At 50.8% G+C, this 26,594-nt stretch overlaps 2 protein-coding genes and 1 pseudogene across 3 annotated transcripts in view; 1 reads left to right on the forward strand and 2 right to left on the reverse strand.

The window, feature by feature from the left end:
• The window catches only part of SEMA4A (semaphorin 4A), a 96,751-nt gene extending 86,768 nt beyond the window's left edge, over positions 1 to 9,983 (reverse strand). Inside the window, exon 1 of the mRNA XM_083166397.1 lies at positions 9,846 to 9,983. The gene's annotated coding sequence lies outside the window, so the exon portion shown is untranslated. The remainder of the gene's footprint in view (positions 1 to 9,845) is intronic.
• The window catches only part of HAX1 (HCLS1 associated protein X-1), a 43,199-nt gene continuing 26,486 nt past the window's right edge, over positions 9,882 to 26,594 (reverse strand). The window contains exon 7 of one of the 2 annotated variants that reach the window (XM_083166405.1): positions 9,882 to 10,020. In XM_083166405.1, coding sequence (XP_083022531.1) covers positions 10,010 to 10,020 — 11 coding nt within the window. In that variant the 3' untranslated portion in view covers positions 9,882 to 10,009. Of the gene's footprint in view, positions 10,047 to 26,594 lie in introns of both variants that reach the window. The other variant, XM_083166403.1, reaches the window with a different exon arrangement.
• Positions 17,187 to 17,305, forward strand: LOC146050847 (5S ribosomal RNA; annotated as a pseudogene).

Below are 26,594 nucleotides of genomic sequence, written 5' to 3' on the forward strand. Positions count from 1 at the left end.
TATGTGGTGGTACAGATATATGGTGGTGTATAGATATGTTGTGGTACAGATATGTGGTGGTGCACAGATATGTTGTGGTACAGTTATGTGGTGGTATACAGTTATGTGGTGGTGCACATATAGCACATATATGTGGTGGTACAGATATGTGGTGGTGCACAGTTATGTGGTGGTACAGATATGTGGTGGTGCACAGTTATGTGGTGGTGCACAGTTATGTGGTGGTGCACAGTTATGTGGCGGTGCACCGTTATGTGATGGTGCACAGTTATGTGGTGGTGCACAGTTATGTGGTGGTGTACAGATATGTGGTGTTACAATTATGTGATAGTTCACAGTTAGGTGGTTGTGCACAGATATGTGGGGGTGTATGGATATGTGGTGGTGTACAGTTAGTGGTGGTGTACAGTTAGTGGTGGTACACAGTTAGTGGTGGTACACAGTTATGTGGTGATGCATAGTTAGGTGGAGGCGCATAGATATGTGGTGGTGCACAGTTAGGTGGAGGTGCATAGTTCGGTGGTGGTGTACAGTTAGGTGGCGGTGCACAGGTAGGTGGCAGTGCATAATTAGGTGGAGGTGTACAGTTAGGTGGCGGTGCACAGTTAGGTGGCGGTGCACAGTTAGGTGGCGGTGCACTGTTAGGTGGCGGTGCAATGTTAGGTGGAGGTGCACAGTTAGGTGGCGGTGCACAGTTAGGTGGCGGTGCACAGTTAGGTGGAGGTGCACAGTTAAGTGGCGGTGCACAGTTAGGTGGAGGTGCACAGTTAGGTGGAGGTGCACAGTTAGGTGGCGGTGCACAGTTAGGTGGCGGTGCACAGTTAGGTGGCGGTGCACAGTTAGGTGGCGGTGCACAGTTAGGTGGCGGTGCACAGTTAGGTGGCGGTGAACAGTTAGGTGGCGGTGCACAGTTAGGTGGAGGTGCACAGTTAGGTGGAGGTGCACAGTTAGGTGGCGGTGCACAGATAGGTGGAGGTGCACAGTTAGGTGGAGGTGCACAGTTAGGTGGAGGTGCACAGTTAGGTGGCGGTGCACAGTTAGGTGGCGGTGCACAGTTAGGTGGCGGTGCACAGTTAGGTGGAGGTGCACAGTTAGGTGGGGGTGCACAGTTAGGTGGGGGTGCACAGTTAGGTGGAGGTGTACAGTTAGGTGGAGGTGCACAGTTAGGTGGAGGTGCACAGTTAGGTGGCGGTGTACAGTTAGGTGGAGGTGCACAGTTAGGTGGCGGTGCACAGTTAGGTGGAGGTGCACAGTTAGGTGGAGGTGCACAGTTAGGTGGCGGTGCACAGTTAGGTGGAGGTGCACAGTTAGGTGGCGGTGCACAGTTAGGTGGGGGTGCACAGTTAGGTGTACAGTTAGGTGGAGGTGCACAGTTAGGTGGAGGTGCACAGTTAGGTGGTGGTGTACAGTTAGGTGGAGGTGCACAGTTAGGTGGAGGTGCACAGTTAGGTGGCGGTGCACAGTTAGGTGGCGGTGCACAGTTAGGTGGCGATGCACAGTTAGGTGGAGGTGCACAGTTAGGTGGAGGTGCACAGTTAGGTGGAGGTGCACAGTTAGGTGGAGGTGCACAGTTAGGTGGCGGTGCACAGTTAGGTGGCGGTGCACAGTTAGGTGGAGGTGCACAGTTAGGTGGAGGTGCACAGTTAGGTGGAGGTGCACAGTTAGGTGGCGGTGCACAGTTAGGTGGCGGTGCACAGTTAGGTGGAGGTGCACAGTTAGGTGGTGGTGCACAGTTAGGTGGAGGTGCACAGTTAGGTGGAGGTGCACAGTTAGGTGGCGGTGCACAGTTAGGTGGCGGTGCACAGTTAGGTGGTGGTGCACAGTTAGGTGGTGATGAACAGAGTTTCTGACTGTCCAAATGTTTTATGATTGGCAGCTTCGAGCACTAGTTCTGCTTAATAACTTTGAATAAAATTTCAGTTGTCCTAGACCACCAACCTGGGAGCCCCTGCACGCACACCAGGGCATGAAGCACACATTTCGAGAACCACTGCTTATGGTGTCACACAGACAAACAACATGGTTTGGGGGCAGACAAAGGACAGTGGAATTACCTTCCAACACAGTTCTATAGAGAAGTAAGTATGGAGAGAGAGATAGGCAGAGTACTGATTACAGAGAAGAGAGGCAGAGTACTGATTACAGAACAGAGAGGCAGAGTACTGATTACAGAGAAGAGAGGCAGAGTACTGATTACAGAACAGAGAGGCAGAGTACTGATTACAGAGCAGAGAGAAGCAGAGTACTGATAACAGAGCAGAGAGGCAGAGTACTGATTACAGAGCAGAGAGAAGCAGAGTACTGATTACAGAGAAGAGAGGCAGAGTACTGATTACAGAGCAGAGAGAAGCAGAGTACTGATTACAGAGCAGAGAGAAGCAGAGTACTGATAACAGAGCAGAGAGGCAGAGTACTGATTACAGAGCAGAGAGAAGCAGAGTACTGATTACAGAGAAGAGAGGCAGAGTACTGATTACAGAGCAGAGAGAAGCAGAGTACCAATTACAGAGCAGAGAGGCAGAGTACTGATAACAGAGCAGAGAGGCAGAGTACTGATTACAGAGCAGAGAGAAGCAGAGTACTGATTACAGAGCAGAGAGAAGGAGAGTACCGATTACAGAGCAGAGAAGCAGAGTACTGATTACAGAGCAGAGAGAAGCAGAGTACTGATTACAGAGAAGAGAGGCAGAGTACTGATTACAGAGCAGAGAGAAGCAGAGTACTGTTTACAGAGGAGAGACAAAGATGCAGAGTACTGATTACAGAGCAGGTTAAGAGGCAGATTACTGATTACAGAGCAGAGTAAGAGGCAGAGTATTGATTACAGAGGAGAGAGGCAGAGTACTGATAATAGAGCAGAGTAAGAGGCAGAGTACTGATAATATAGCAGAGAAGAGGTAGAGTACTGATTGCAGAGCAGAGGCAGAGTACTGATTGCAGAGTAAGAGGCAGCGTACTGATTGCAGAGTAAGAGGCAGAGTACTGATTGCAGAGTACGAGGCAGAGTACTGATTGTAGAGCAGAGAGGCAGAGTACTGATTACAGAGCAGAGAGAGGCAGAGTACTGATTTCAGAGCAGAGAGAGGCAGAGTACTGATTACAGAGCAGAGTAAGAGGGAGAGTATTGATTACAGAGGAGAGAGGCAGAGTATTGATTATACAGCAGAGTAAGAGACAGAGTACTGATTATAGAACAGAGTGAGAGGCAGAGTACTGATTTTAGAACAGAGTAAGAGGCAGAGTACTGATTATAGAGCAGAGTAAGAGGCATAGTACTGATTATAGAGCAGAGTAAGAGGCAGAGTACTGATTATAGAGCAGAGTGAGAGGCAGAGTACTGATTATAGAGCAGAGAGGCAGAGTACTGATTATAGAGCAGAGTAAGAGGCAGAGTACTAATTATAGAGCAGAGTAAGAGGCAGAGTACTGATTGCAGAGTAGAGAGGCAGAGTACTGATTATAGAGCAGAGTAAGAGGCAGAGTACTGATTATAGAACAGAGTGAGAGGCAGAGTACTGATTATAGAACAGAGTAAGAGGCAGAGTACTGATTACAGAGCAGAGAGAAGCAGAGTACTGATTACAGAGAAGAGAGGCAGAGTACTGATTACAGAGCAGAGAGAAGCAGAGTACCGATTACAGAGCAGAGAGGCAGAGTACTGATTACAGAGCAGAGAGAAGCAGAGTACTGATTACAGAGCAAAGAGAAGGAGAGTACCGATTACAGAGCAGAGAGGCAGAGTACTGATAACAGAGCAGAGAAGCAGAGTACTGATTACAGAGCAGAGAGAAGTAGAGTACTGATTACAGAGAAGAGAGGCAGAGTACTGATTACAGAGCAGAGAGAAGCAGAGTACTGTTTACAGAGGAGAGACAAAGATGCAGAGTACTGATTACAGAGCAGGTTAAGAGGCAGATTACTGATTACAGAGCAGAGTAAGAGGCAGAGTATTGATTACAGAGGAGAGAGGCAGAGTACTGATAATAGAGCAGAGAAGAGGCAGAGTACTGATTGCAGAGCAGAGGCAGAGTACTGATTGCAGAGTAAGAGGCAGAGTACTGATTGCAGAGTAAGAGGCAGAGTACTGATTGTAGAGAAGAGAGGCAGAGTACTGATCACAGAGCAGAGAGAGGCAGAGTACTGATTTCAGAGCAGAGAGAGGCAGAGTAATGATTACAGAGCAGAGTAAGAGGCAGAGTATTGATTACAGAGGAGAGAGGCAGAGTATTGATTACAGAGGAGAGAGGCAGAGTACTGATTATACAGCAGAGTAAGAGACAGAGTACTGATTATACAGCAGAGTAAGAGACAGAGTACTGATTATAGAACAGAGTGAGAGGCAGAGTACTGATTATAGAACAGAGTAAGAGGCAGAGTACTGATTATAGAGCAGAGTAAGAGGCAGAGTACTGATTATAGAGCAGAGTGAGAGGCAGAGTACTGAGTACTGATTATAGAGCAGAGTAAGAGGCAGAGTACTGATTATAGAGCAGAGTAAGAGGCAGAGTACTGATTATAGAGCAGAGTAAGAGGCAGAGTACTGATTGCAGAGCAGAGAGGCAGAGTACTGATTATAGAGCAGAGTAAGAGGCAGAGTACTGATTATAGAACAGAGTGAGAGGCAGAGTACTGATTATAGAACAGAGAAAGAGGCAGAGTACTGATTATAGAACAGAGTAAGAGGCAGAGTACTGATTATAGAACAGAGTAAGAGGCAGAGTACTGATTATAGAACAGAGTAAGAAGCAGAGTACTGATTATAGAGCACAGAGGCAGAATACTGATTACAGAGCAGAGTGAGAGGCAGAGTACTGATTATAGAGCAGAGTAAGTGGCAGATTACTGATTGTAGAGTGAGAGGCAGATTACTGATTACAGAGCAGAGAGAAGCAGAGTACTGATTACAGAGCAGAGAGAAGGAGAGTACCGATTACAGAGCAGAGAGGCAGAGTACTGATAACAGAGCAGAGAAGCAGAGTACTGATTACAGAGCAGAGAGAAGCAGAGTACTGATTACAGAGAAGAGAGGCAGAGTACTGATTACGGAGGAGAGAGAAGCAGAGTACTGTTTACAGAGGAGAGACAAAGATGCAGAGTACTGATTACAGAGCAGGTTAAGAGGCAGATTACTGATTACAGAGCAGAGTAAGAGGCAGAGTATTGATTACAGAGGAGAGAGGCAGAGTACTGATAATAGAGCAGAGAAGAGGCAGAGTACTGATTGCAGAGCAGAGGTAGAGTACTGATTGCAGAGTAAGAGGCAGAGTACTGATTGCAGAGTAAGAGGCAGAGTACTGATTGTAAAGAAGAGAGGCAGAGTACTGATTACAGAGCAGAGAGAGGCAGAGTACTGATTTCAGAGCAGAGAGAGGCAGAGTAATGATTACAGAGCAGAGTAAGAGGCAGAGTATTGATTACAGAGGAGAGAGGCAGAGTACTGATTATACAGCAGAGTAAGAGACAGAGTACTGATTATAGAACAGAGTGAGAGGCAGAGTACTGATTATAGAACAGAGTAAGAGGCAGAGTACTGATTATAGAGCAGAGTAAGAGGCAGAGTACTGATTATAGAGCAGAGTGAGAGGCAGAGTACTGATTATAGAGCAGAGTAAGTGGCAGATTACTGATTGTAGAGTGAGAGGCAGATTACTGATTGTAGAGTGAGAGGCAGAGTACTTATTACAGAGCAGAGAGAGGCAGAGTACTGATTATAGAGCAGAGTAGGAGGCAGAGTACTGATTGCAGAGTGAGAGGCAGAGTACTGATTGCAGAGTGAGAGGCAGAGTACTGACTGCAGAGCAGAGTTAGAGGCAGAGTACTGAGTACTTATTATAGAGCAGAGTAAGAGGCCGAGTACTGATTACAGAGCAGAGTAAGAGGCAGAGTACTGATTGCAGAGTAAGAGGCAGAGTACTGATTATAGAGCAGAGTAAGAGGAAGAGTACTGATTACAGAGTAGAGTAAGAGGCAGAGTACTGATTACAGAGCAGAGTAAGAGGCAGAGTACTGATTATAGAACAGAGTAAGAGGCAGAGTACTGATTATAGAACAGTAAGAAGCAGAGTACTGATCATAGAATAGAGTAAGAAGCAGAGTACTGATTATAGAGCAGAGTGAGAGGCAGAGTACTGATTATGGAGCAGAGTGAGAGGCAGAGTACTGATAATAGAGCAGAGTGAGAGGCAGAGTACTGATTATGGAGCAGATTGAGAGGCAGAGTACCGATTATACAGCAGAGTAAGAGGCAAAGTACTGTTTGCAGAGTGAGAGACAGAGTACTGATTACAGAGCAGAGTGAGAGGCAGAGTACTGAGTACTCATTATAGAGCAGAGTAAGAGGCAGAGTACTGATTGCAGAGTAAGAGGCAGAGTACTGATTGCAGAGTAAGAGGCAGAGTACTGATTGCAGAGTAAGTGGCAGAGTACTGATTGCAGAGCAGAGAGAGGCAGAGTACTGATTATAGAGCAGAGTAGGAGGCAGAGTACTGATTATAGAACAGTAAGAAGCAGAGTACTGATTATAGAACAGAGTAAGAAGCAGATTACTGATTGTAGAGTGAGAGGCAGAATACTGATTACAGAGCAGAGAGAGACAGAGTACCGATTATACAGCAGAGTACTGTTTCAGAGTGAGAGGCAGAGTACTGATTACAGAGCAGAGTGAGAGGCAGAGTACTGAGTACTCATTATAGAGCAGAGTACTGATTGCAGAGCAGAGGCAGAGTACTGATTGCAGAGCAGAGAGGCAGAGTATTGATTATAGAGCAGAGTGAGAGGCAGAGTACTGATTGCAGAGTAAGAGGCAGAGTACTGATTGCAGAGTAAGAGGCAGAGTACTGATTGCAGAGTGAGAGGCAGAGTACTGATTGCAGAGTAAGAGGCAGAGTACTGATTATAGAGCAGAGAAAAGCTGCCCATACACGGTCCGTTTAACGGATCCGTTCTGGACTTAAATAGCACACATCACATCGCATTGCATGCCTTGTGCACGCAGTGTGCATGCAATGAGATACAATGTGATGAACAGCTAGTACAAAAAGTATGTGCAGCACATACTTTTTGTACCGTACGATGAGATGCGGGAGCGCGCATCTCATAGTACAGAACGGACGGTCCGGGAACGGACTGTCTATGGGCAGCTTAAGAGGCAGAGTACTGATTGTAGAGTGAGAGGCAGAATACTGATTACAGAGCAGAGAGAGGCAGAGTACTGATTACAGAGCAGAGTAAGAGGCAGAGTACTGATTATAGAGCACAGAGACAGAGTATTGATTACAGAACACAGAAGCAGAGTACGGATTACAGAGCAGAGAGAGGCAGAGTACTGATTACAGAGAACAGAGGCAGAGTACTGATTACAGAGCAGAGAAGCAGAGTACTGAGTACAGAGCACAGATGCAGAGTACTAATTATAGAGCACCGATACAGAGTACTTATTACAGAGCAGAGAAGCAGACTACTGATTACAGAGCACAGAGACAGAGTACTTATTACAGAGCACAGAGGCAGAGTACTGATTACAGAGCACAGAGGGAGAGTATGGATTACAGAGACAGAGTACTTATTATAGAGGATAGAGAGAGACAGAGTACTGATAACAGAGGCAGAGTACTGATTACAGAGGCAGAGTACTGATTACAGAGCACACAGTACTGATTAAAGAGCAGTGAGGCAGAGTACTGATTACAGAGCACAGAGGCAGAGTACTAATGACAGAGCACAGAGACAGATTACTGATTACAGAGCACAGAGGCAGAGTACTGATTACAGAGCACAGAGACAGAGTACTGATTACAGAGAACAGAGGCAGAGTACTGATTACAGAGCATTGAGGCAGAGTAATGATAACAGGGCACAGAGGCAGAGTACTGATTACAGAGCACAGAGACAGATTACTCATTACAGAGCACAGAGGCAGAGTACTGATTACAGAGCACAGACACAGAGTACTGATTACAGAGCACAGAGACAGAGTACTGATAACAAAGCACAGAGGCAGAGTACTGATAACAAAGCACAGAGGCAGAGTACTGATTACAGAGCAGAGTAAGAGGCAGAGTACTGATTATAAAGCAGAGTAAGAGGCAGAGTACTGATTATAGAGCAGAGTAAGAGGCAGAGTACTGATTATAGAGCACAGAGACAGAGTACTGATTACAGAGCACAGAGGCAGTGTACTGATTACAGAGCACAGAGGCAGTGTACTGATTACAGAGCACAGAGGCAGAGTACTGATTAGAGAGCACAGAGGCAGAGTACTGATTACAGAGAACAGACACAGAGTACTGATTACAGAGCACAGAGGCAGAGTACTGATTACAGAGCAGAGACAGATTACTTATAACAGAGAACAGAGGCAGAGTACTGATTACAGAGCACAGACACAGAGTACTGATTACAGAGACAGAGTACTGATAACAGAGGCAGAGTACTGATTACAGAGCACAGAGGCAGAGTACTGATTACAGAGCACAGACACAGAGTACTGATTACAGAGCAGTGAGGCAGAGTACTGATTACAGAGCAGTGAGGCAGAGTACTGATTACAGAGCAGTGAGGCAGAGTACTCATTACAGAGCACAGAGGCAGAGTACTCATTACAGAGCACAGAGGCAGAGTACTCATTACAGAGCACAGAGGCAGAGTACTCATTACAGAGCACAGATGTAGAGTACTGATTACAGAGCACAGAGGTAGAGTACTGATTACAGAGCAGAGAAGCAGAGTACTGAGTACAGAGCACAGATGCAGAGTACTAATTATAGAGCACCGAGACAGAGTACTGATAACAGAGCAGAGAAGCAGACTACATATGCTTCTTGAGTAGGAATAAATACCCCTAGTGACCAGTGGAAGATATTGGTTTGTGGCCCCTTCTCTTCCCTCAGTTTGTAAAGAACAAATAAGCGGAAAGGGTTAAAATAATCTTCTTCCACAGGAACCCAGGTCAGAGACTAGGTTGCCTAATGCATGATCCATCTCTGCTCCATCTTTCCATGAGTCACTCTACTAGTTCTGTCCCATCCTAATACACAAATCTCTGTCAAAACACCTCCATCCTCCCATTGACCAATCTCTACACAGATCCCCCATAGACTACACCCCCATCCATTCCTGTAGGTCTTTTCGATTCCTGAACACACTCCCTGAACACAACTACATCACAACACCTTGGACCATCCTCTACCAAGCCTGTACTGCTGGACAATTTATCTGCACAACTCACAAGTAATACAAATACCCCAAGGAACTCGGCAAGGCATTCACGAGCGAGGGTACTCTTCAGCCTTAGACGGTTCCGTACCCTCTGCTGAAGGCCACCACACTCCATCTCCATATGGTTCCAGCCAAGTAAGAGAGGACAGAGATGGGTGAGGTCTCCTTATAAAGACTCATATCATCAGAGAAAGATAAGAGGATCACCCAACCCAAAGTCATTTATTTATCTGCTGAGTATTCACAGCCACAGGTGGATAAACATGCCATGTAAGGATACACTTCAATGAACTACTATAGACCTCAAGAGGTGGTCGAAAACATGAAGAACCCTGGTGACTGAGATCTGTCATGGAATGGGGGTTAATCCTATTGGTTCGGCAGTGGAAATGTCACAAACCTTCTAGACAGTGGAGAAAAAGAACAGAGAAGAGCTTGTCTGTAGCATCAAATAAGCTTCTGGCTATCATTTTTATAAATGATACACTTGATAAATGTTACCTCTGAATTGATTGGTTGCTATGTCCAGCTTCTCTGCTAGACCACTTCTCCGCTCTTTAGAATTTTAGCATAGAATTGGGCCAAACAAAACCTTTGCGATATCATTTTTAAAGTTGGGGTGTACTTGCCTGGCTCCATGAGAACGTTCTTTAGGAAGATGTGATACTCTTATCTGCTGCATGTATCTCACAGGTTGATCCAGACGATGACGCCAAGACCTGATGTGGGTTCTGTGCTTCCTTCTCCGTATCATTTAGCCGATCGCAACCGTGAGGGCAACATGTTTTGTATCTCAGCACTGGCCTCGAGGTCCACACAAATATTTAATTCCGTTTATAGAGAGGAGAAAAAAATAAAAAAATAAATCGATGGAATATTTTATGGTCAACACAGATTAATCATACTTGTTCAAGTGGCGCCCTGATACGTAGAGCTCATTATCTCTCGTCTTGCATCAATAAAAATATTGATCTCCAGTATCTAATGAACCTGCTGAGGAATGTATCTGCTTTAAAAAAAAATCAGCCAATTCTGCAAAATAACAGGAATAACTGAGGCAAGAGCCAAATCCTCCATCCCCAGGTTCTGCATCCCGCGGTGAAGGACAGTGGGCAATCTGATGCGACCACTTCAACCGATAAAAATACATAATCCAGATACTTTGGGTGAAATGTAATAGGATGAGAGATTCAGAAAGTGAGAGATTTGGTAAGAAATCTCCAGTTTTTTTAAAGTGGCAATCATTGACACAGCAAAATCACACTGGTTTTGCTGTGTCAATGATTGCCACTTTAAAAAAACTGGAGATTTCTTACCAAATCTCTCACTTTCTGAATCTCTCATCCTATTACATTTCACCCTTTGCCTCTTTCTCCAGAAGGCTCTCTGATCTCAGGTGTGCTGCTTGCTTCTCGTCTCCAACATATTGTCTCATCTTCAGCGAGGATAGTGGAGTCATCTAGAACCTCTGGTGACCCTACTATCATGGTACTTTTTCTACTCAGTCTTCTTCTTTGGTCAGACTCATAAAACATGGTAGATCTCACTTTGCAGCAGATGTACTAAGCCTTGGAGAGTGATAAACGACTAACCAACAATGTCAACATCAAACATGTCGGCATCTGCAGAATGTCCACATACTTACCATGTAAAAAGTTGTCATACTGTGCAGACCAGAGCATTGGGGGTAGGTTGTAACAGGAGAAATAGGGGAAATAGGGGAGGGTTAGGATCCGCGAGGAGTGGGTTAGGGTTAGGCTGGAGGGTTAGGGTTTGGGAGGGGCAGGATAAATTTTGGCACTAAGGGGATCGTTAGAGGTTAGGCTACAGGAGGGGATGGTTAGACACTATCGGGAGGAGTAAGTTTAGGCTGCAGGAAAGGGTTAGACACTAGGGGGAGGAGTAGGTTTAGGCTGCAGGAAAGGGTTAGACACTAGGGAGAGGAGTTGGTTTCGGCTGCAGGAGAGGGTTAGACACTAGGGGGAGGAGTAGATTTAGGCTGCAGGAGAGGGTTAGACACTAGGGGGACGAGTGGGTTTAGGCTGCAGGAAAGGGTTAGACACGAGGGGGAGGAGTTGCTTTAGGCTGCAGGAGAGGGTTAGACACTAGGGGGAGGAGTAAGTTTAGGCTGTAGGAGAGGGTTAGACACTAGGGGAGGAGTTGGTTTAGGCTGCAGGAGAGGATTAGACACTAGGGGGAGGAGTGGGTTTAGGCTGCAGGAAAGGGTTAGATACTAGGGGAGGAGTTGGTTTAGGCTGCAGGAGAGGATTAGACACTAGGGGGAGGAGTTGGTTTAGGCTGCAGGAGAGGGTTAGACACTAGGGGAAGGAGTAAGTTTAGGCTGCAGGAGAGGGTTAGACACTAGGGGGAGGAGTAGATTTAGGCTGTAGGAGAGGGTTAGACACTAGGGGAGGAGTTGGTTTAGGCTGTAGGAGAGGGTTAGACAATAGGGGGAGGAGTAGGTTTAGGCTGCAGGAAAGGGTTAGACACTAGGGGAGGAGTAAATTTAGGCTGCAGGAGAGGGTTAGACACTAGGGGGAGGAGTGGGTTTAGGCTGCAGGAGAGGGTTAGACAATAGGGAGAGGAGTTGGTTTATTCTGCAGGAGAGGGTTAGACACTAGGGGGAGGAGTGGGTTTAGGCTGCAGGAAAGGGTTAGATACTAGGGAGAGGAGTTGGTTTAGGCTGCAGGAGAGGGTTAGACACTAGGGGAAGGAGTAAGTTTAGGCTGCAGGAGAGGGTTAGACACTAGGGGGAGGAGTAGATTTAGGCTGTAGGAGAGGGTTAGACACTAGGGGAGGAGTTGGTTTAGGCTGTAGGAGAGGGTTAGACAATAGGGGGAGGAGTAGGTTTAGGCTGCAGGAAAGGGTTAGACACTAGGGGAGGAGTAAATTTAGGCTGCAGGAAAGGGTTAGACACTAGGGGAGGAGTAAATTTAGGCTGCAGGAGAGGGTTAGACACTAGGGAGAGGAGTGGGTTTAGGCTGCAGGAGAGGGTTAGACAATAGGGAGAGGAGTTGGTTTATTCTGCAGGAGAGGGTTAGACACTAGGGGAAGGAGTAGATTTAGGCTGTAGGAGAGGGTACGGCAATAGAGCGATAGTAAGACTTTGGGAGGGGATGATTTCGGGTTACTAACCACTGGAAGCTCAGTAGGATACTCTGAATGTCATAATGATAATGATGTCACAGCCAGACTCGGAAGACCGAACTGGAGCGCCGCACCCTCCAGACCAGGTAAGTCACCTCTTGGCCGACAAGAACGTTTCTGGTGACATTTCTGCAGTGCCGATATGATGAATGCAGATGTGGTTAAAGTCGGCATTACGACACTGCTGACATGATGAATTTCGGACAGATTACACCACACCCTGTTTTGCCGGTAAGAGACGATGTCCCAGTGATGGGAAGCCGCGTTCCTGCCACCATTATCGTGACGTTGTCACAGTTGTGATACATTATACAGACTCTTATCGCTACATGCCAACCATCTATAATTAATGTGCTGCAATTATAAAATAATTATAACAGTATCTCTCTCTTATCTGCAGATTAGGAAGGAAGGTTCATCATAACCACCAAGCAAGCTGAAAACTAATAAATAATAAACCTTGTTATACTGTAATGATCAACAAATACCAAGTTACTAATGTTAATTACAAACCAGCTCTACTTGTGATTCTGTTACAGCGCTGTATGACATAAAATACTGGAGCCAGTATAAACAAAACAAAAGTGACTTACAGCACAGAGCATCTCAGGACATGGACAAGGTGTATAAACTGTGCAGCAGCAGCTGCAGCATTAATAAACAAAAATGCAGCGGGGCGGACACACCACAAGGAGAGCTTACACTCTATAGGGGAGGGACAGATGGGACAGGTATGACACAGTGAGGAAGGGGCCTGGAGCACGGTCTTTATGGTCCTGTCTTTATGCACTGGGGCACAATCATGTTAGAATAGAGAAGGGTCTTCCCCAAACTGGTGCCATGACATTGGAAGCAAAGCATTGTCCAACATGTCCTGGCTGAAGCATTAAAATTGTCCCTCACTGAAGATAAGGGACCTGGCCCAAATTCTGACACCAGCCCCCTTACCAATAACCCTATCCACCGCCAGCCCCCTACCATTATCCCTCCTCCCCCAGCCCCGTACCATTATCTCTCCTCCACCAGCCCCATACTATTATCTATCCACCGCCAGCCACGTACCATTATCCCTCCTCCACCAGCCCTGTACCATTATCTCTCATCCCCCAGGCCCGTACCACCATCCCTCCTCCGCCAGCCCTGTACCATTATCCCTCCTCCACCAGCCCCGTACCATTATCCCTCCTCCACCAGCCCCGTACCATTATCTCTTCCGCCAGCCCCGTACCATTATCTCTCATCCCCCAGTCCCGTACCATCATCCCTCCTCCGCCAGCCCTGTACCATTATCCCTCCTGCACCAGCCCTGTACCATTATCTCTCATCCCCCAGCCCCGTACCATCATCCCTCCTCCGCCAGCCCTGTACCATTATCCCTCCTCCACCAGCCCTGTACCATTATCTCTCATCCCCCAGTCCCGTACCATCATCCCTCCTCCGCCAGCCCCGTACCATTATCCCTCCTCCGCCAGCCCCGTACCATTATCTCTCCTCCGCCAGCCCCGTACCATTATCTCTCCTCCGCCAGCCCCGTACCATTATCTCTCCTCCGCCAGCCCTGTACCATTATCCCTCCTCCGCCAGCCCCGTACCATTATCCCTCCTCCCCCAGCCCCGTACCATTATCCCTCCTCCGCCAGCCCTGTACCATTATCTCTCCTCCGCCAGCCCCGTACCATTATCCCTCCTCCGCCAGCCCCATACCATTATCCCTCCTCCACCAGCCCCGTACCATTATCCCTCCTCCGCCAGCCCTGTACCATTATCCCTCCTCCGCCAGCCCTGTACCATTATCCCTCCTCCACCAGCCCCTGTACCATTATCCCTCCTCCACCAACCCCAGTTCCATTATCCCTCCTGCACCAACCCCAGTTCCATTATCCCTCCTTCACCAGCCCCCATACCATTATCCCTCCTCCGCCAGCCCTGTACCATTATCCCTCCTGCACCAGCCCTGTACCATTATCTCTCATCCCCCAGCCCCGTACCATCATCCCTCCTCCGCCAGCCCTGTACCATTATCCCTCCTCCACCAGCCCTGTACCATTATCTCTCATCCCCCAGTCCCGTACCATCATCCCTCCTCCGCCAGCCCTGTACCATTATCCCTCCTCCGCCAGCCCCGTACCATTATCTCTCCTCCGCCAGCCCCGTACCATTATCTCTCCTCCGCCAGCCCCGTACCATTATCTCTCCTCCGCCAGCCCTGTACCATTAGCCCTCCTCCGCCAGCCCCGTACCATTATCCCTCCTCCCCCAGCCCCGTACCATTATCCCTCCTCCGCCAGCCCTGTACCATTATCTCTCCTCCGCCAGCCCCGTACCATTATCCCTCCTCCGCCAGCCCCATACCATTATCCCTCCTCCACCAGCCCTGTACCATTATCCCTCCTCCGCCAGCCCTGTACCATTATCCCTCCTCCGCCAGCCCTGTACCATTATCCCTCCTCCACCAGCCCCTGTACCATTATCCCTCCTCCACCAACCCCAGTTCCATTATCCCTCCTGCACCAACCCCAGTTCCATTATCCCTCCTCCACCAGCCCCCATACCATTATCCCTCCTCCGCCAGCCCTGTACCATTATCCCTCCTGCACCAGCCCTGTACCATTATCTCTCATCCCCCAGCCCCGTACCATCATCCCTCCTCCGCCAGCCCTGTACCATTATCCCTCCTCCACCAGCCCTGTACCATTATCTCTCATCCCCCAGTCCCGTACCATCATCCCTCCTCCGCCAGCCCTGTACCATTATCCCTCCTCCGCCAGCCCCGTACCATTATCTCTCCTCCGCCAGCCCCGTACCATTATCTCTCCTCCGCCAGCCCCGTACCATTATCTCTCCTCCGCCAGCCCTGTACCATTATCCCTCCTCCGCCAGCCCCGTACCATTATCCCTCCTCCCCCAGCCCCGTACCATTATCCCTCCTCCGCCAGCCCTGTACCATTATCTCTCCTCCGCCAGCCCCGTACCATTATCCCTCCTCCGCCATCCCCGTACCATTATCCCTCCTCCACCAGCCCTGTACCATTATCCCTCCTCCGCCAGCCCTGTACCATTATCCCTCCTCCGCCAGCCCTGTACCATTATCCCTCCTCCACCAGCCCCTGTACCATTATCCCTCCTCCACCAACCCCAGTTCCATTATCCCTCCTGCACCAACCCCAGTTCCATTATCCCTCCTCCACCAGCCCCCATACCATTATCCCTCCTCCACCAGCCCCTGTACCATTATCCCTCCTCCACCAGCCCCCATACCATTATCCCTCCTCCACCAGCCCTGTACCATTATCTCTCATCCCCCAGCCCCATACCATCATCCCTCCTCCGCCAGCCCCGTACCATTATCTCTCCTCCACCAGCCCCGTACCATTATCCCTCCTCCGCCAGCCCCGTACCATTATCCCTCCTCCCCCAGCCCCGTACCATTATCCCTCCTCCGTCAGCTCCGTACCATTATCTCTCCTCCGCCAGCCCCGTACCATTATCCCTCCTCCGCCAGCCCCGTACCATTATCTCTCCTCCGCCAGCCCCGAACCATTATCCCTCCTCCACCAGCCCCGTACCATTATCCCTCCTCCGCCAGCCCTGTACCATTATCTCTCATTCCCCAGCCCCGTACCATTATCCCTCTTCCGCCAGCCCTGTACCATTATCTCTCATTCCCCAGCCCCGTACCATTATCCCTCTTCCGCCAGCCCTGTACCATTATCTCTCATTCCCCAGCCCCGTACCATTATCCCTCCTCCGCCAGCCCTGTACCATTATCTCTCATTCCCCAGCCCCGTATCAATAACCCTCCTCCACCAGCCCCGTACCATTATCCCTCCTCCACCAGCCCTGTACCATTATCTCTCATCCCCCAGCCCCGTACCATCATCCCTCCTCCACCAGCCCCGTACCATCATCCCTCCTCCACCAGCCCCATACCATTATCCCTCCTCTTCAACGCGCTGCATGAAGAAGCCAACGGAGGCGAAACACGTGTTCTACCCAGCGCCCCACGTTACCTACAGAAGCCAGAGACGGACCTGTGCTCCCTCACCACCCCCCGAGCTAACAGCTAATTCCCGCTGCCACACCATCCAACAATCGGCTCCCTTGTGCAAGCCGCGGCACTCGGCGGCCGGTGACCTCACCATCAGCTGCTTTGGAATCCGCACTCCTAACATCCGGACGGACAGTGTCACCCGCCCAGCCAATTGCCGGCTGAGGACAACGCACACCAGCAGAGCAGCCAGCCTCCCCTGTGTACTACAAGGATCAGGTACCGGAGTGGCCGCAATTGTGGTACACTCCAACATCATTATCGCTGCTATCCCTGTTACATTGTATCTCTTGCCTTAAGACACCTAGGCAATACAAATGATTGCCACGCATTTTCTATAGGGTGATAGCTAACTGTACAGGTTCTATTCATATATTGTCTCCGGATGAGCCAACCTGATATCCCTGTATATGTCACATCTCTGTGGAAAACTGCTATTTACCAACCATTTGCCATTCCTTTATATTGTACGCAGCTGTGACTTAAACTACTCCACTACATCAATCAGCAAGGTGCTACATAATAATCGTTTACTCTCTCAGATAGTGTATCTAACTGCGTTTCAATCCGTCACTAGCTACCAGCTATTGAATTTCTGAGTGCATGTTTAAGCTCCTATAATCATCGGTGAGAGACTTATATACCTATACCTATATTTTACCAAGTGTGTATATATATTTTTTCTGCCCCAACTTTTTTGGGTTCAATATCCATAATTAATGGTGATATTAAGCAGTTAACCTGAGCTGTTGAGTCGTGACCCAACTCGTAACGAGTGTACCACCATACCTCACTGGAGTGCCCAAACCCATTTCGAACTTGGAAGCCAAGCAGTGAAGGGCCAGGGCAGTATCCAGGTGGGTGACCCCTGGAGAAGTCCAGGTGTGGTATTTTGTTTTAGGTATCCAAGTCAACTGACTGATAGCACAGGAGCCGCCTACTGCTTCATTTCATATTTTTTTGCCAATTCAGGTAGCAACTGTTTCAGTATATATGCCAACCTAGGCAGTAATTTTTGATTAGATTTACCTAGTAACGTGGGGTCACTGAAACCCCATCTGTTTCCACAGTTGGGGACCTACAACTCATTTTTGCCACCTTTGGTCACTCAGGTCACTATACCTTTGATGACTATATGCAATGAATGATAAATTATATGTGTGGCCATCTTTTTCAAATCATTGAGATATAATTTAATATTTAATATCTTAAAGTACCACACAACAAAAACTAAACGAATTGCACATGCAGAACGATGTTTATTGTACTGATGCGCCATGCCGTCCTATTTTAACAAGTCCACAATAAAAGTTATGTTTTAAAAAAATCATCTATACATTTTTCTAAAGAGTGCGCCCAAAAAGCGTTTGCTTTCTTTGTTTTGCTTCTTGCAAACAAAACAAACCCACCCTCAGTTATAGCTACTGAACGCTGGGCGCACCACCAACCAAATAACCACCAGTATCTATTACCATGTGGTTTTGATGTTGGTTACAACAAATTTGATTAATTGATCAAAATCAATCAAGCTGTGCGGGCCCTTCCCCACCTTTTCCATTATCACTCCTCCGCCAGCCCCGTATCATTATCCCTCCTCCGCCAGCCCCATACCATTATCCTTCCTCCACCAGCCCCGTACCATTATCATTCCTCCGCCAGCACCGTACTATTATCCCTCCTCCGCCAGCCCCGTACCATTATCCCTCCTCCGCCAGCACCGTACTATTATCCCTCCTCCGCCAGCCCTGTACCATTATCCCTCCTCCGCCAGCCCCGTACCATTATCCCTCCTCCACCAGCCCTGTACCATTATCTATCATCCCCCAGCCCCGTACCATTATCCCTCCTCCACCAGCTCCGTACCATTATCCCTCCTCCTCCAGCCCCGTATCATTATCCCTCCTCCGCCAGCCCCGTACCATTATCACTCCTCCGCCAGCCCCGTATCATTATCCCTCCTCCGCCAGCCCCATACCATTATCCCTCCTCCGCCAGCCCCGTACCATTATCATTCCTCCGCCAGCACCGTACTATTATCCCCCCTCCGCCAGCCCTGTACCATTATCCCTCCTCCGCCAGCCCCGTACCATTATCCCTCCTCCACCAGCCCTGTACCATTATCTATCATCCCCCAGCCCCGTACCATTATCCCTCCTCCACCAGCTCCGTACCATTATCCCTCCTCCTCCAGCCCCGTATCATTATCCCTCCTCCAGCCCCGTATCATTATCCCTCCTCCGCCAGCCCCGTACCATTATCTCTCATCCCCCAGCCCCGTACCATTATCTCTCCTCCGCCAGCCCTGTACCAATAACCCTCCTCCACCAGCCCTGTACAATTATCTATCCACTGCCAGCCCCCCGTACCATTATCTCTCCTCTGCCAGCCCCGTACCATTATCCCTCTTCCGCCAGCCCCGTACCATTATCCCTCCTCCGCCAGCCCCGTACCATTATCCCTCCTCCGCCAGCCCCGTACCATTATCCCTCCTCCGCCAGCCCCGTACCATTATCCCTCCTCCGCCAGCCCCGTACCATTATCCCTCCTCCGCCAGCCCCGTACCATTATCCCTCCTCCGCCAGCCCTTTACCATTATCTCTCATCCCCCATCCCCCTGTACCATTAACACTGGCCTCAGGGACTGACATCACAGCTGGATGGGCAAAGTTAATGCCTGTCCAGCTGTGACATCAGCACAACATATGGAACAGCCAATTAGTAAGTGTATATCCTTAACTAAATCAGCCGCTCTGGCAGTGTGACACTGGAAATACCGTCCAGTCGGGTAGTATGTACCCAGCTGTAGCTGTAGGCGAGGCTGAGGGCTTGTACGCTGCCTGGCAGAGGCCCCGTTGCAGACATAGTTTGACGCCAGCTTCCCCGAGATTCCTTCAATCATAAATATAACGTGTGAGGTCAGCAGAAACTTTGGACCAGCTGTATGATTACACGTGGCGGGCATCCACGGTTATGGTCTGCTTATCAGTGTCTCTAATAAACCCTCCCCATCCTAACCCGCCAGTGACATTACTGTAACTTTATTATACGACGTGTCATGTGTGATAGGGCATTAGGATCAGCGCATAGTGATAGGTTGTGCTATTCAGACCCGTCATCCGATGTCAGAGAAACCACCGCCGGATTCCCGACTGTCGGTGAGTCACCCGCACAGCTTATTCAGACCCGTCATCCGATGTCAGAGAAAGGACCGCCGGAATCCCGACTGTCGGTGAGTCACCCGCACCGCTTATTCAGACCCGTCATCCGATGTCAGAGAAAGGACCGCCGGATTCGCGACTGTCGGTGAGTCACCCACACCGCTTATTCAGACCCGTCATCCGATGTCAGAGATACGACTGCCGGATTCCCGACTGTCGGTTAGTCACCCGTACCTCTTATTCAGACCCGTCATCCGATGTCAGAGAAATGACCGCCGGATTCCCGACTGTCGGTGAGTCACCCGCACCTCTTATTCAGACCCATCGTCCGATGTCAGAGAAAGGACCGCCGGATTCCCGACTGTCGGTGAGTCACCCGCACTGCTTATTCAGACCCGTCATCCGATGTCAGAGATACGACCGCCGGATTCCCGACTGTCAGTGAGTCACCCGCACCGCTTATTCAGACCCGTCATCCGATGTCAGAGATACGACCGCCGGATTCCCGACTGTCAGTGAGTCACCCGCACTGCTTATTCAGACCCGTCATCCGATGTCAGAGATACGACCGCCGGATTCCCGACTGTCGGTGAGTCACCCGCACCGCTTATTCAGACCCGTCATCCGATATCAGAGAAAGGACCGCCGGAATCCCGACTGTCGGTGAGTCACCCGCACCACTTATTCAGACCCGTCATCCGATATCAGAGATGCGACCACCGGATTCCCGACTGTCGGTGAGTCACCCGCACCACTTATACAGACCCGTCATCCGATGTCAGAGATACGACCGCTAGAGATTCCCGACTGTCGGTGAGAAACCCGCACCGCTTATTCAGACCCGTCATCCGATGTCAGAGAAAGGACCGCCGGAATCCCGATTGTCGGTGAGTCACCCGCACCGCTTATTCAGACCGTCACCCGATGTCAGAGATACGACCGCCGGATTCCCGACTGTCGGTGAGTCACCCGCACCGCTTATTCAGACCCTGTCACCCGATGTCAGAGAAAGGACCGCCGGATTCGCGACTGTCCGTGAGTCACCCGCACCGTTTATTCAGACCCGTCATCCGATGTCAGAGAAAGGACCGCCGGAATCCCGACTGTCGGTGAGTCACCCGCACCGCTTATTCAGACCGTCACCCGATGTCAGAGATACGACCGCCGGATTCCCGACTGTCGGTGAGTCACCCGTACCGCTTATTCAGACCCGTCATCCGATGTCAGAGATACAACCGCCGGATTCCCGACTGTCAGTGAGTCACCCGCACCGCTTATTCAGACCCGTCATCCGATGTCAGAGATACGACCGCTGGAATCCCGACTGTCGGTGAGTCACCCGCACCGCTTATTCAGACCCGTCATCCGATGTCAGAGATACAACCGCCGGATTCCCGACTGTCAGTGAGTCACCCGCACCGCTTATTCAGACCCGTCATCCGATGTCAGAGATACGACCGCTGGAATCCCGACTGTCGGTGAGTCACCCGCACCGCTTATTCAGACCCGTCATCCGATGTCAGAGATACAACCGCCGGATTCCCGACTGTCAGTGAGTCACCCGCACCGCTTATTCAGACCCGTCATCCGATGTCAGAGATACGACCGCTGGAATCCCGACTGTCGGTGAGTCACCCGCACCGCTTATTCAGACCCGTCATCCGATGTCAGAGATACAACCGCCGGATTCCCGACTGTCGGTGAGTCACCCGCACAGCTTATTCAGACCCGTCATCCGATATCAGAGAAAGGACCGCCGGATTCCCGACTGTCGGTGAGTCACCTGCACCGCTTATTCAGACCCGTCATCCGATGTCAGAGAAAGTACCGCCGGATTCGCGACTGTCGGTGAGTCAACCACACCGCTTATTCAGACCCGTTATCCGATGTCAGAGATACGACCGCCGGATTCCCGACTGTCGGTGAGTCACCCGCACAGCTTATTCAGACCCGTCATCCGATGTCAGAGAAACGGCCGCCGGATTCCCGACTGTCGGTGAGTCACCTGCACCGCTTATTCAGACCCGTCATCCGATGTCAGAGATACGACCGCCGGATTCGCGACTGTCGGTGAGTCACCCGCACAGCTTATTCAGACCCGTCATCCGATGTCAGAGAAAGGACCGCCGGAATCCCGACTGTCGGTGAGTCAACCACACCGCTTATTTAGACCCGTCATCCGATGTCAGAGAAAGGACCGCCGGATTCGCGACTGTCGGTGAGTCACCCGCACCGCTTATTCAGACCCGTCATCCAATGTCAGAGAAAGGACTGCCGGATTCCCGACTGTCGGTGAGTCAACCACACCGCTTATTCAGACCCGTTATCCGATGTCAGAGATACGACCGCCGGATTCCCGACTGTCGGTGAGTCAACCACACCGCTTATTTAGACCCGTCATCCGATGTCAGAGAAAGGACCTCCAGAATCCCGACTGTCGGTGAGTCACCCGCACCGCTTATTTAGACCCGTCATCCGATGTCAGAGAAATGACCGCCGGATTCCCGACTGTCGGTGAGTCTCCCGCACCGCTTATTCAGACCCATCGTCCGATGTCAGAGAAAGGACCGCCGGAATCCCAACTGTCGGTGAGTCACCCGCACCGCTTATTCAGACCCGTCATCCGATGTCAGAGAAACGACCACCGGATTCCCGACTGTCGGTGAGTCACCCGCACCTCTTATACAGACCCGTCATCCGATGTCAGAGATACGACCGCTAGAGATTCCCGACTGTCGGTGAGTCACCCGCACCGCTTATTCAGACCTGTCATCCGATGTCAGAGAAAGGACCGCCGGATTCCCGACTGTCGGTGAGTCTCCCGCACTGCTTATTCAGACCTGTCATCCGATGTCAGAGAAAGGACCACAGGATTCCCGACTGTCGGTGAGTCTCCCGCACTGCTTATTCAGACCTGTCATCCAATGTCAGAGAAAGGACCGCCGGATTGCCGACTGTCGGTGAGTCACCCGCACCGCTTATTTAGACCCGTCATCCGATGTCAGAGATACGACCGCCGGATTCCCGACTGTCAGTAAGTCACCCGCACTCAGACCTCTGTCATCCTGTGATAAATACAGTGACGTTACCGCAGAGCGTCAGACAATCTCCCAGAGGAGTTGTTTTTAGACGTGGCTGACATTTTTGTTCCGTTAGCTAATTAATTAACACTTTGTCAGTTACTGTATTGAAGATAATTAACACCCCCCCATACACTGCACCTATACACACTGCACCCCCACATACACTGCCCCTATAGACTCTGCACCCCCATATAATGCCCCTATACACACTGTACCCCCCATACACTGGCCCTATTCACACTACACCCCAATACACTGCCTCGATACACACTGCACCCCCATATAATGCCCCAATACACACTGCACCCCCCATACACTTCCTTTATACACACTGTACCCACAATATACTGCCTCTATACACACTGCCCCTATACACAGTGCAACCCCCATACACTGCCCCTATAACACCGCACACCCCCATATACTGCCTCTATACACACTGCCCCTATACACAGTGCAACCCCCATACATACTGCACCCCCAATACACTGCCCCTATACACACTGCACCCCCATACAATGCCCCTATACACACCGCACCACAACTGCCCCTATACACACTGCACCCCCATAAACTGCCCTTATACACACTGCACCCCCACATACACTGCCCCTATAGACTCTGCACCCCCATATAATGCCCCAATACACACTGCACCCCCCATAAACTTACTTATACACACTGTACCCACAATATACTGTCTCTATACACACTGCCCCTATACACAGTGCAACCCCCATACATACTGCACCCCCAATACACTGCCCCTATACACACTGCACCCTCCATACACTGCCCCTATACACACACCGCACCCCCTATAACTGCCCCTATACACACTGCACCACAACTGCCCCTATACACACTGCACCCCCCATAAACTCCCCTTATACACACTGCACCCCCAATATACTGCCCCAATACACACTGCACCCCCCATACACTGCCCCTATACACACTGTACCCACAATATACTGCCTCTATACACACTGCACCCTCCATACACTGCCCCTCTACACACTGCACCCCCCATACACTGCCCCAACACACACACACCGCACTCCAACTGCCCCTATACACACTGCACCCCCCATAAACTCCCCTTATACACACACTGCACCCCCCCATACACTGCCCCTATTCACACTGCACCCCCCATATACTGCCCCAATACACACTGCACCCCCCATACACTGCCCCTATACACACTGTACCCACAATATACTGCCTCTATACACACTGCACCCTCCATACACTGCCCCTCTACACACTGCCCCAACACACACACACACCGCACTCCAACTGCCCCTATACACACTGCACCCCCCATAAACTCCCCTTATACACACACTGCACCCCCCCATACACTGCCCCTATTCACACTGCACCCCCCATATACTGCCCCAATACACACTGCACCCCCCATACACTGCCCCTATACACACTGTACCCACAATATACTGCCCCTATTCACACTGCACCCCCCATATACTGCCCCAATACACACTGCACCCCCCATACACTGCCCCTATACACACTGTACCCACAATACACTGCCCCTATACACACTGCACCCCCATAAACTGCCCCTATACACACTGCGACCCTATAACCTGCCCTTATACCAACAGCATCCCCCATAACTGCCCCTATACACACGGCACCCCCCATACACTGCGGCCTATACACACGGCACCCCCCATATACTGCCCCTATATACACTGCAGCCTATACACACTGAACCCCCCATATACAGCCCCTATATACACTGCAGCCTATACAAACTGAACCCCCATATACTGCCCCTATATACACTGCCCCCCCATACATACTGCACCCCTCATACACTGCCCCCCCATATACTCTGCACCCCCAATACATTGCACCCCCATACAGAACCCCTAACTGCCCCTATACACACTTCTCCCCATATCAACACTGCACCCCCCATATACTGCCTCTATATACACTGCGCCCTCCACACACTGCCCCTATACACACGGACCCCCCATACACTGCCCCTATACACACGGACCACCCATACACCACCCCTATACACACTGAACCCACCCATACACTGCCCCCAGCACTTTTTATTGCCTAAAAATCGCAAAAATCACATTTTCGCATCTCATTAAATGTCACCCATGGTGTCTGTCATGACTTTTAACTAGTATTAGGCTTGGCTCCCGTTTAATGCCTCGCCCCACACCCTCTAGATTACTGTAGACCAAACAACTTCAGAACATCTTCTTTCAGGCATTACATCCTAATGTTACTGGGGCACAAATGGTAAATGAGCACAAGAACTTCATCGCCACCTTGTGGTCACCGGCAATTACAGCACAGACGAGAATTTGAAGGAAAGCATAAAACTCTACTTGTTGAACTTTTATTTTCCTGTTCTGCCCATCATATTGTGTCATATATTTCTCAGCATCGTATCCTAAAGTGGAAGCATTTGCAATAGTGTCCTTCCTCAGCGACCCCAGTCACAGCAGCATATCCCGTCACTTTGCTGAGCTCAGGCAGGTGGGGGGAAGAGCTGAGGAAATGCACTGGAGGCACTTTATTGTGTGTGTACAACATGGACTGGGGGCGCTCTCCCCTGTGCGGTACAACATGGACTGGGGGCACGCTCCCCTGTGCGGTACAACATGGACTGGGGGCACGCTGCTCTGTGCGGTACAACATGGACTGGGGGCATGCTGCTCTGTGCGGTACAACATGGACTGGGGGCGCGCTGCTCTGTGCGGTACAACATGGGCTGGGGGCACGCTGCTCTGTGCGGTACAACATGGACTGGGGGCCCGCTGCTCTGTGCGGTACAACATGGACTGGGGGCGCGCTGCTCTGTGCGGTACAACATGGACTGGGGGCGCGCTGCTCTGTGCGGTACAACCTGGACTGGGGGCGCGCTGCTCTGTGCGGAACAACATGGACTGGGGGCGCGCTGCTCTGTGCGGTACAACATGGACTGGGGGCGCGCTGCTCTGTGCGGTACAACATGGACTGGGGGCGCGCTGCTCTGTGCGGTACAACATGGACTGGGGGCGCGCTGCTCTGTGCGGTAAACATGGACTGGGGGCGCGCTGCTCTGTGCGGTAAACATGGACTGGGGGCGCGCTGCTCTGTGCGGTACAACATGGACTGGGGGCGCGCTGCTCTGTGCGGTACAACATGGACTGGGGGCACGCTGCCCTGTGCGGAACAACATGGACTGGGGGCGCGCTGCTCTGTGCGGTAAACATGGACTGGGGGCACGCTGCTCTGTGCGGAACAACATGGACTGGGGGCGCGCTGCTCTGTGCGGTAAACATGGACTGGGGGCACGCTGCTCTGTGCGGAACAACATGGACTGGGGGCGCGCTGCTCTGTGCGGTACAACATGTACTGGGGGCACGCTGCCCTGTGCGGTACAACATGGACTGGGGGCGCGCTGCTCTGTGCGGTACAACATGGACTGGGGGCATGCTGCTCTGTGCGGTAAACATGGACTGGGGGCGCGCTGCTCTGTGCGGTACAACATGGACTGGGGGCATGCTGCTCTGTGCGGAACAACATGGACTGGGGGCGCGCTGCTCTGTGCGGTACAACATGTACTGGGGGCGCGCTCCCCTGTGCGGTAAACATGGACTGGGGGCACGCTCCTCTGTGCGTTACAACATGGACTGGGGGCACGCTGCCCTGTGCGGTACAACATGGACTGGGGGCGCGCTGCTCTGTGCGGTACAACATGGACTGGGGGCACGCTGCTCTGTGCGGTAAACATGGACTGGGGGCGCGCTGCTCTGTGCGGTACAACATGGACTGGGGGCACGCTGCTCTGTGCGGTACAACATGGACTGGGGGGGCGCTGCTCTGTGCGGTACAACATGGACTGGGGGCACGCTGCTCTGTGCGGAACAACATGGACTGGGGGCCCGCTGCTCTGTGCGGAAC

Source organism: Crinia signifera, chromosome 12, assembly GCF_055691185.1.
Source record: "Crinia signifera chromosome 12, ASM5569118v1, whole genome shotgun sequence".
NCBI classification, from domain to species: domain Eukaryota; kingdom Metazoa; phylum Chordata; class Amphibia; order Anura; family Myobatrachidae; genus Crinia; species Crinia signifera.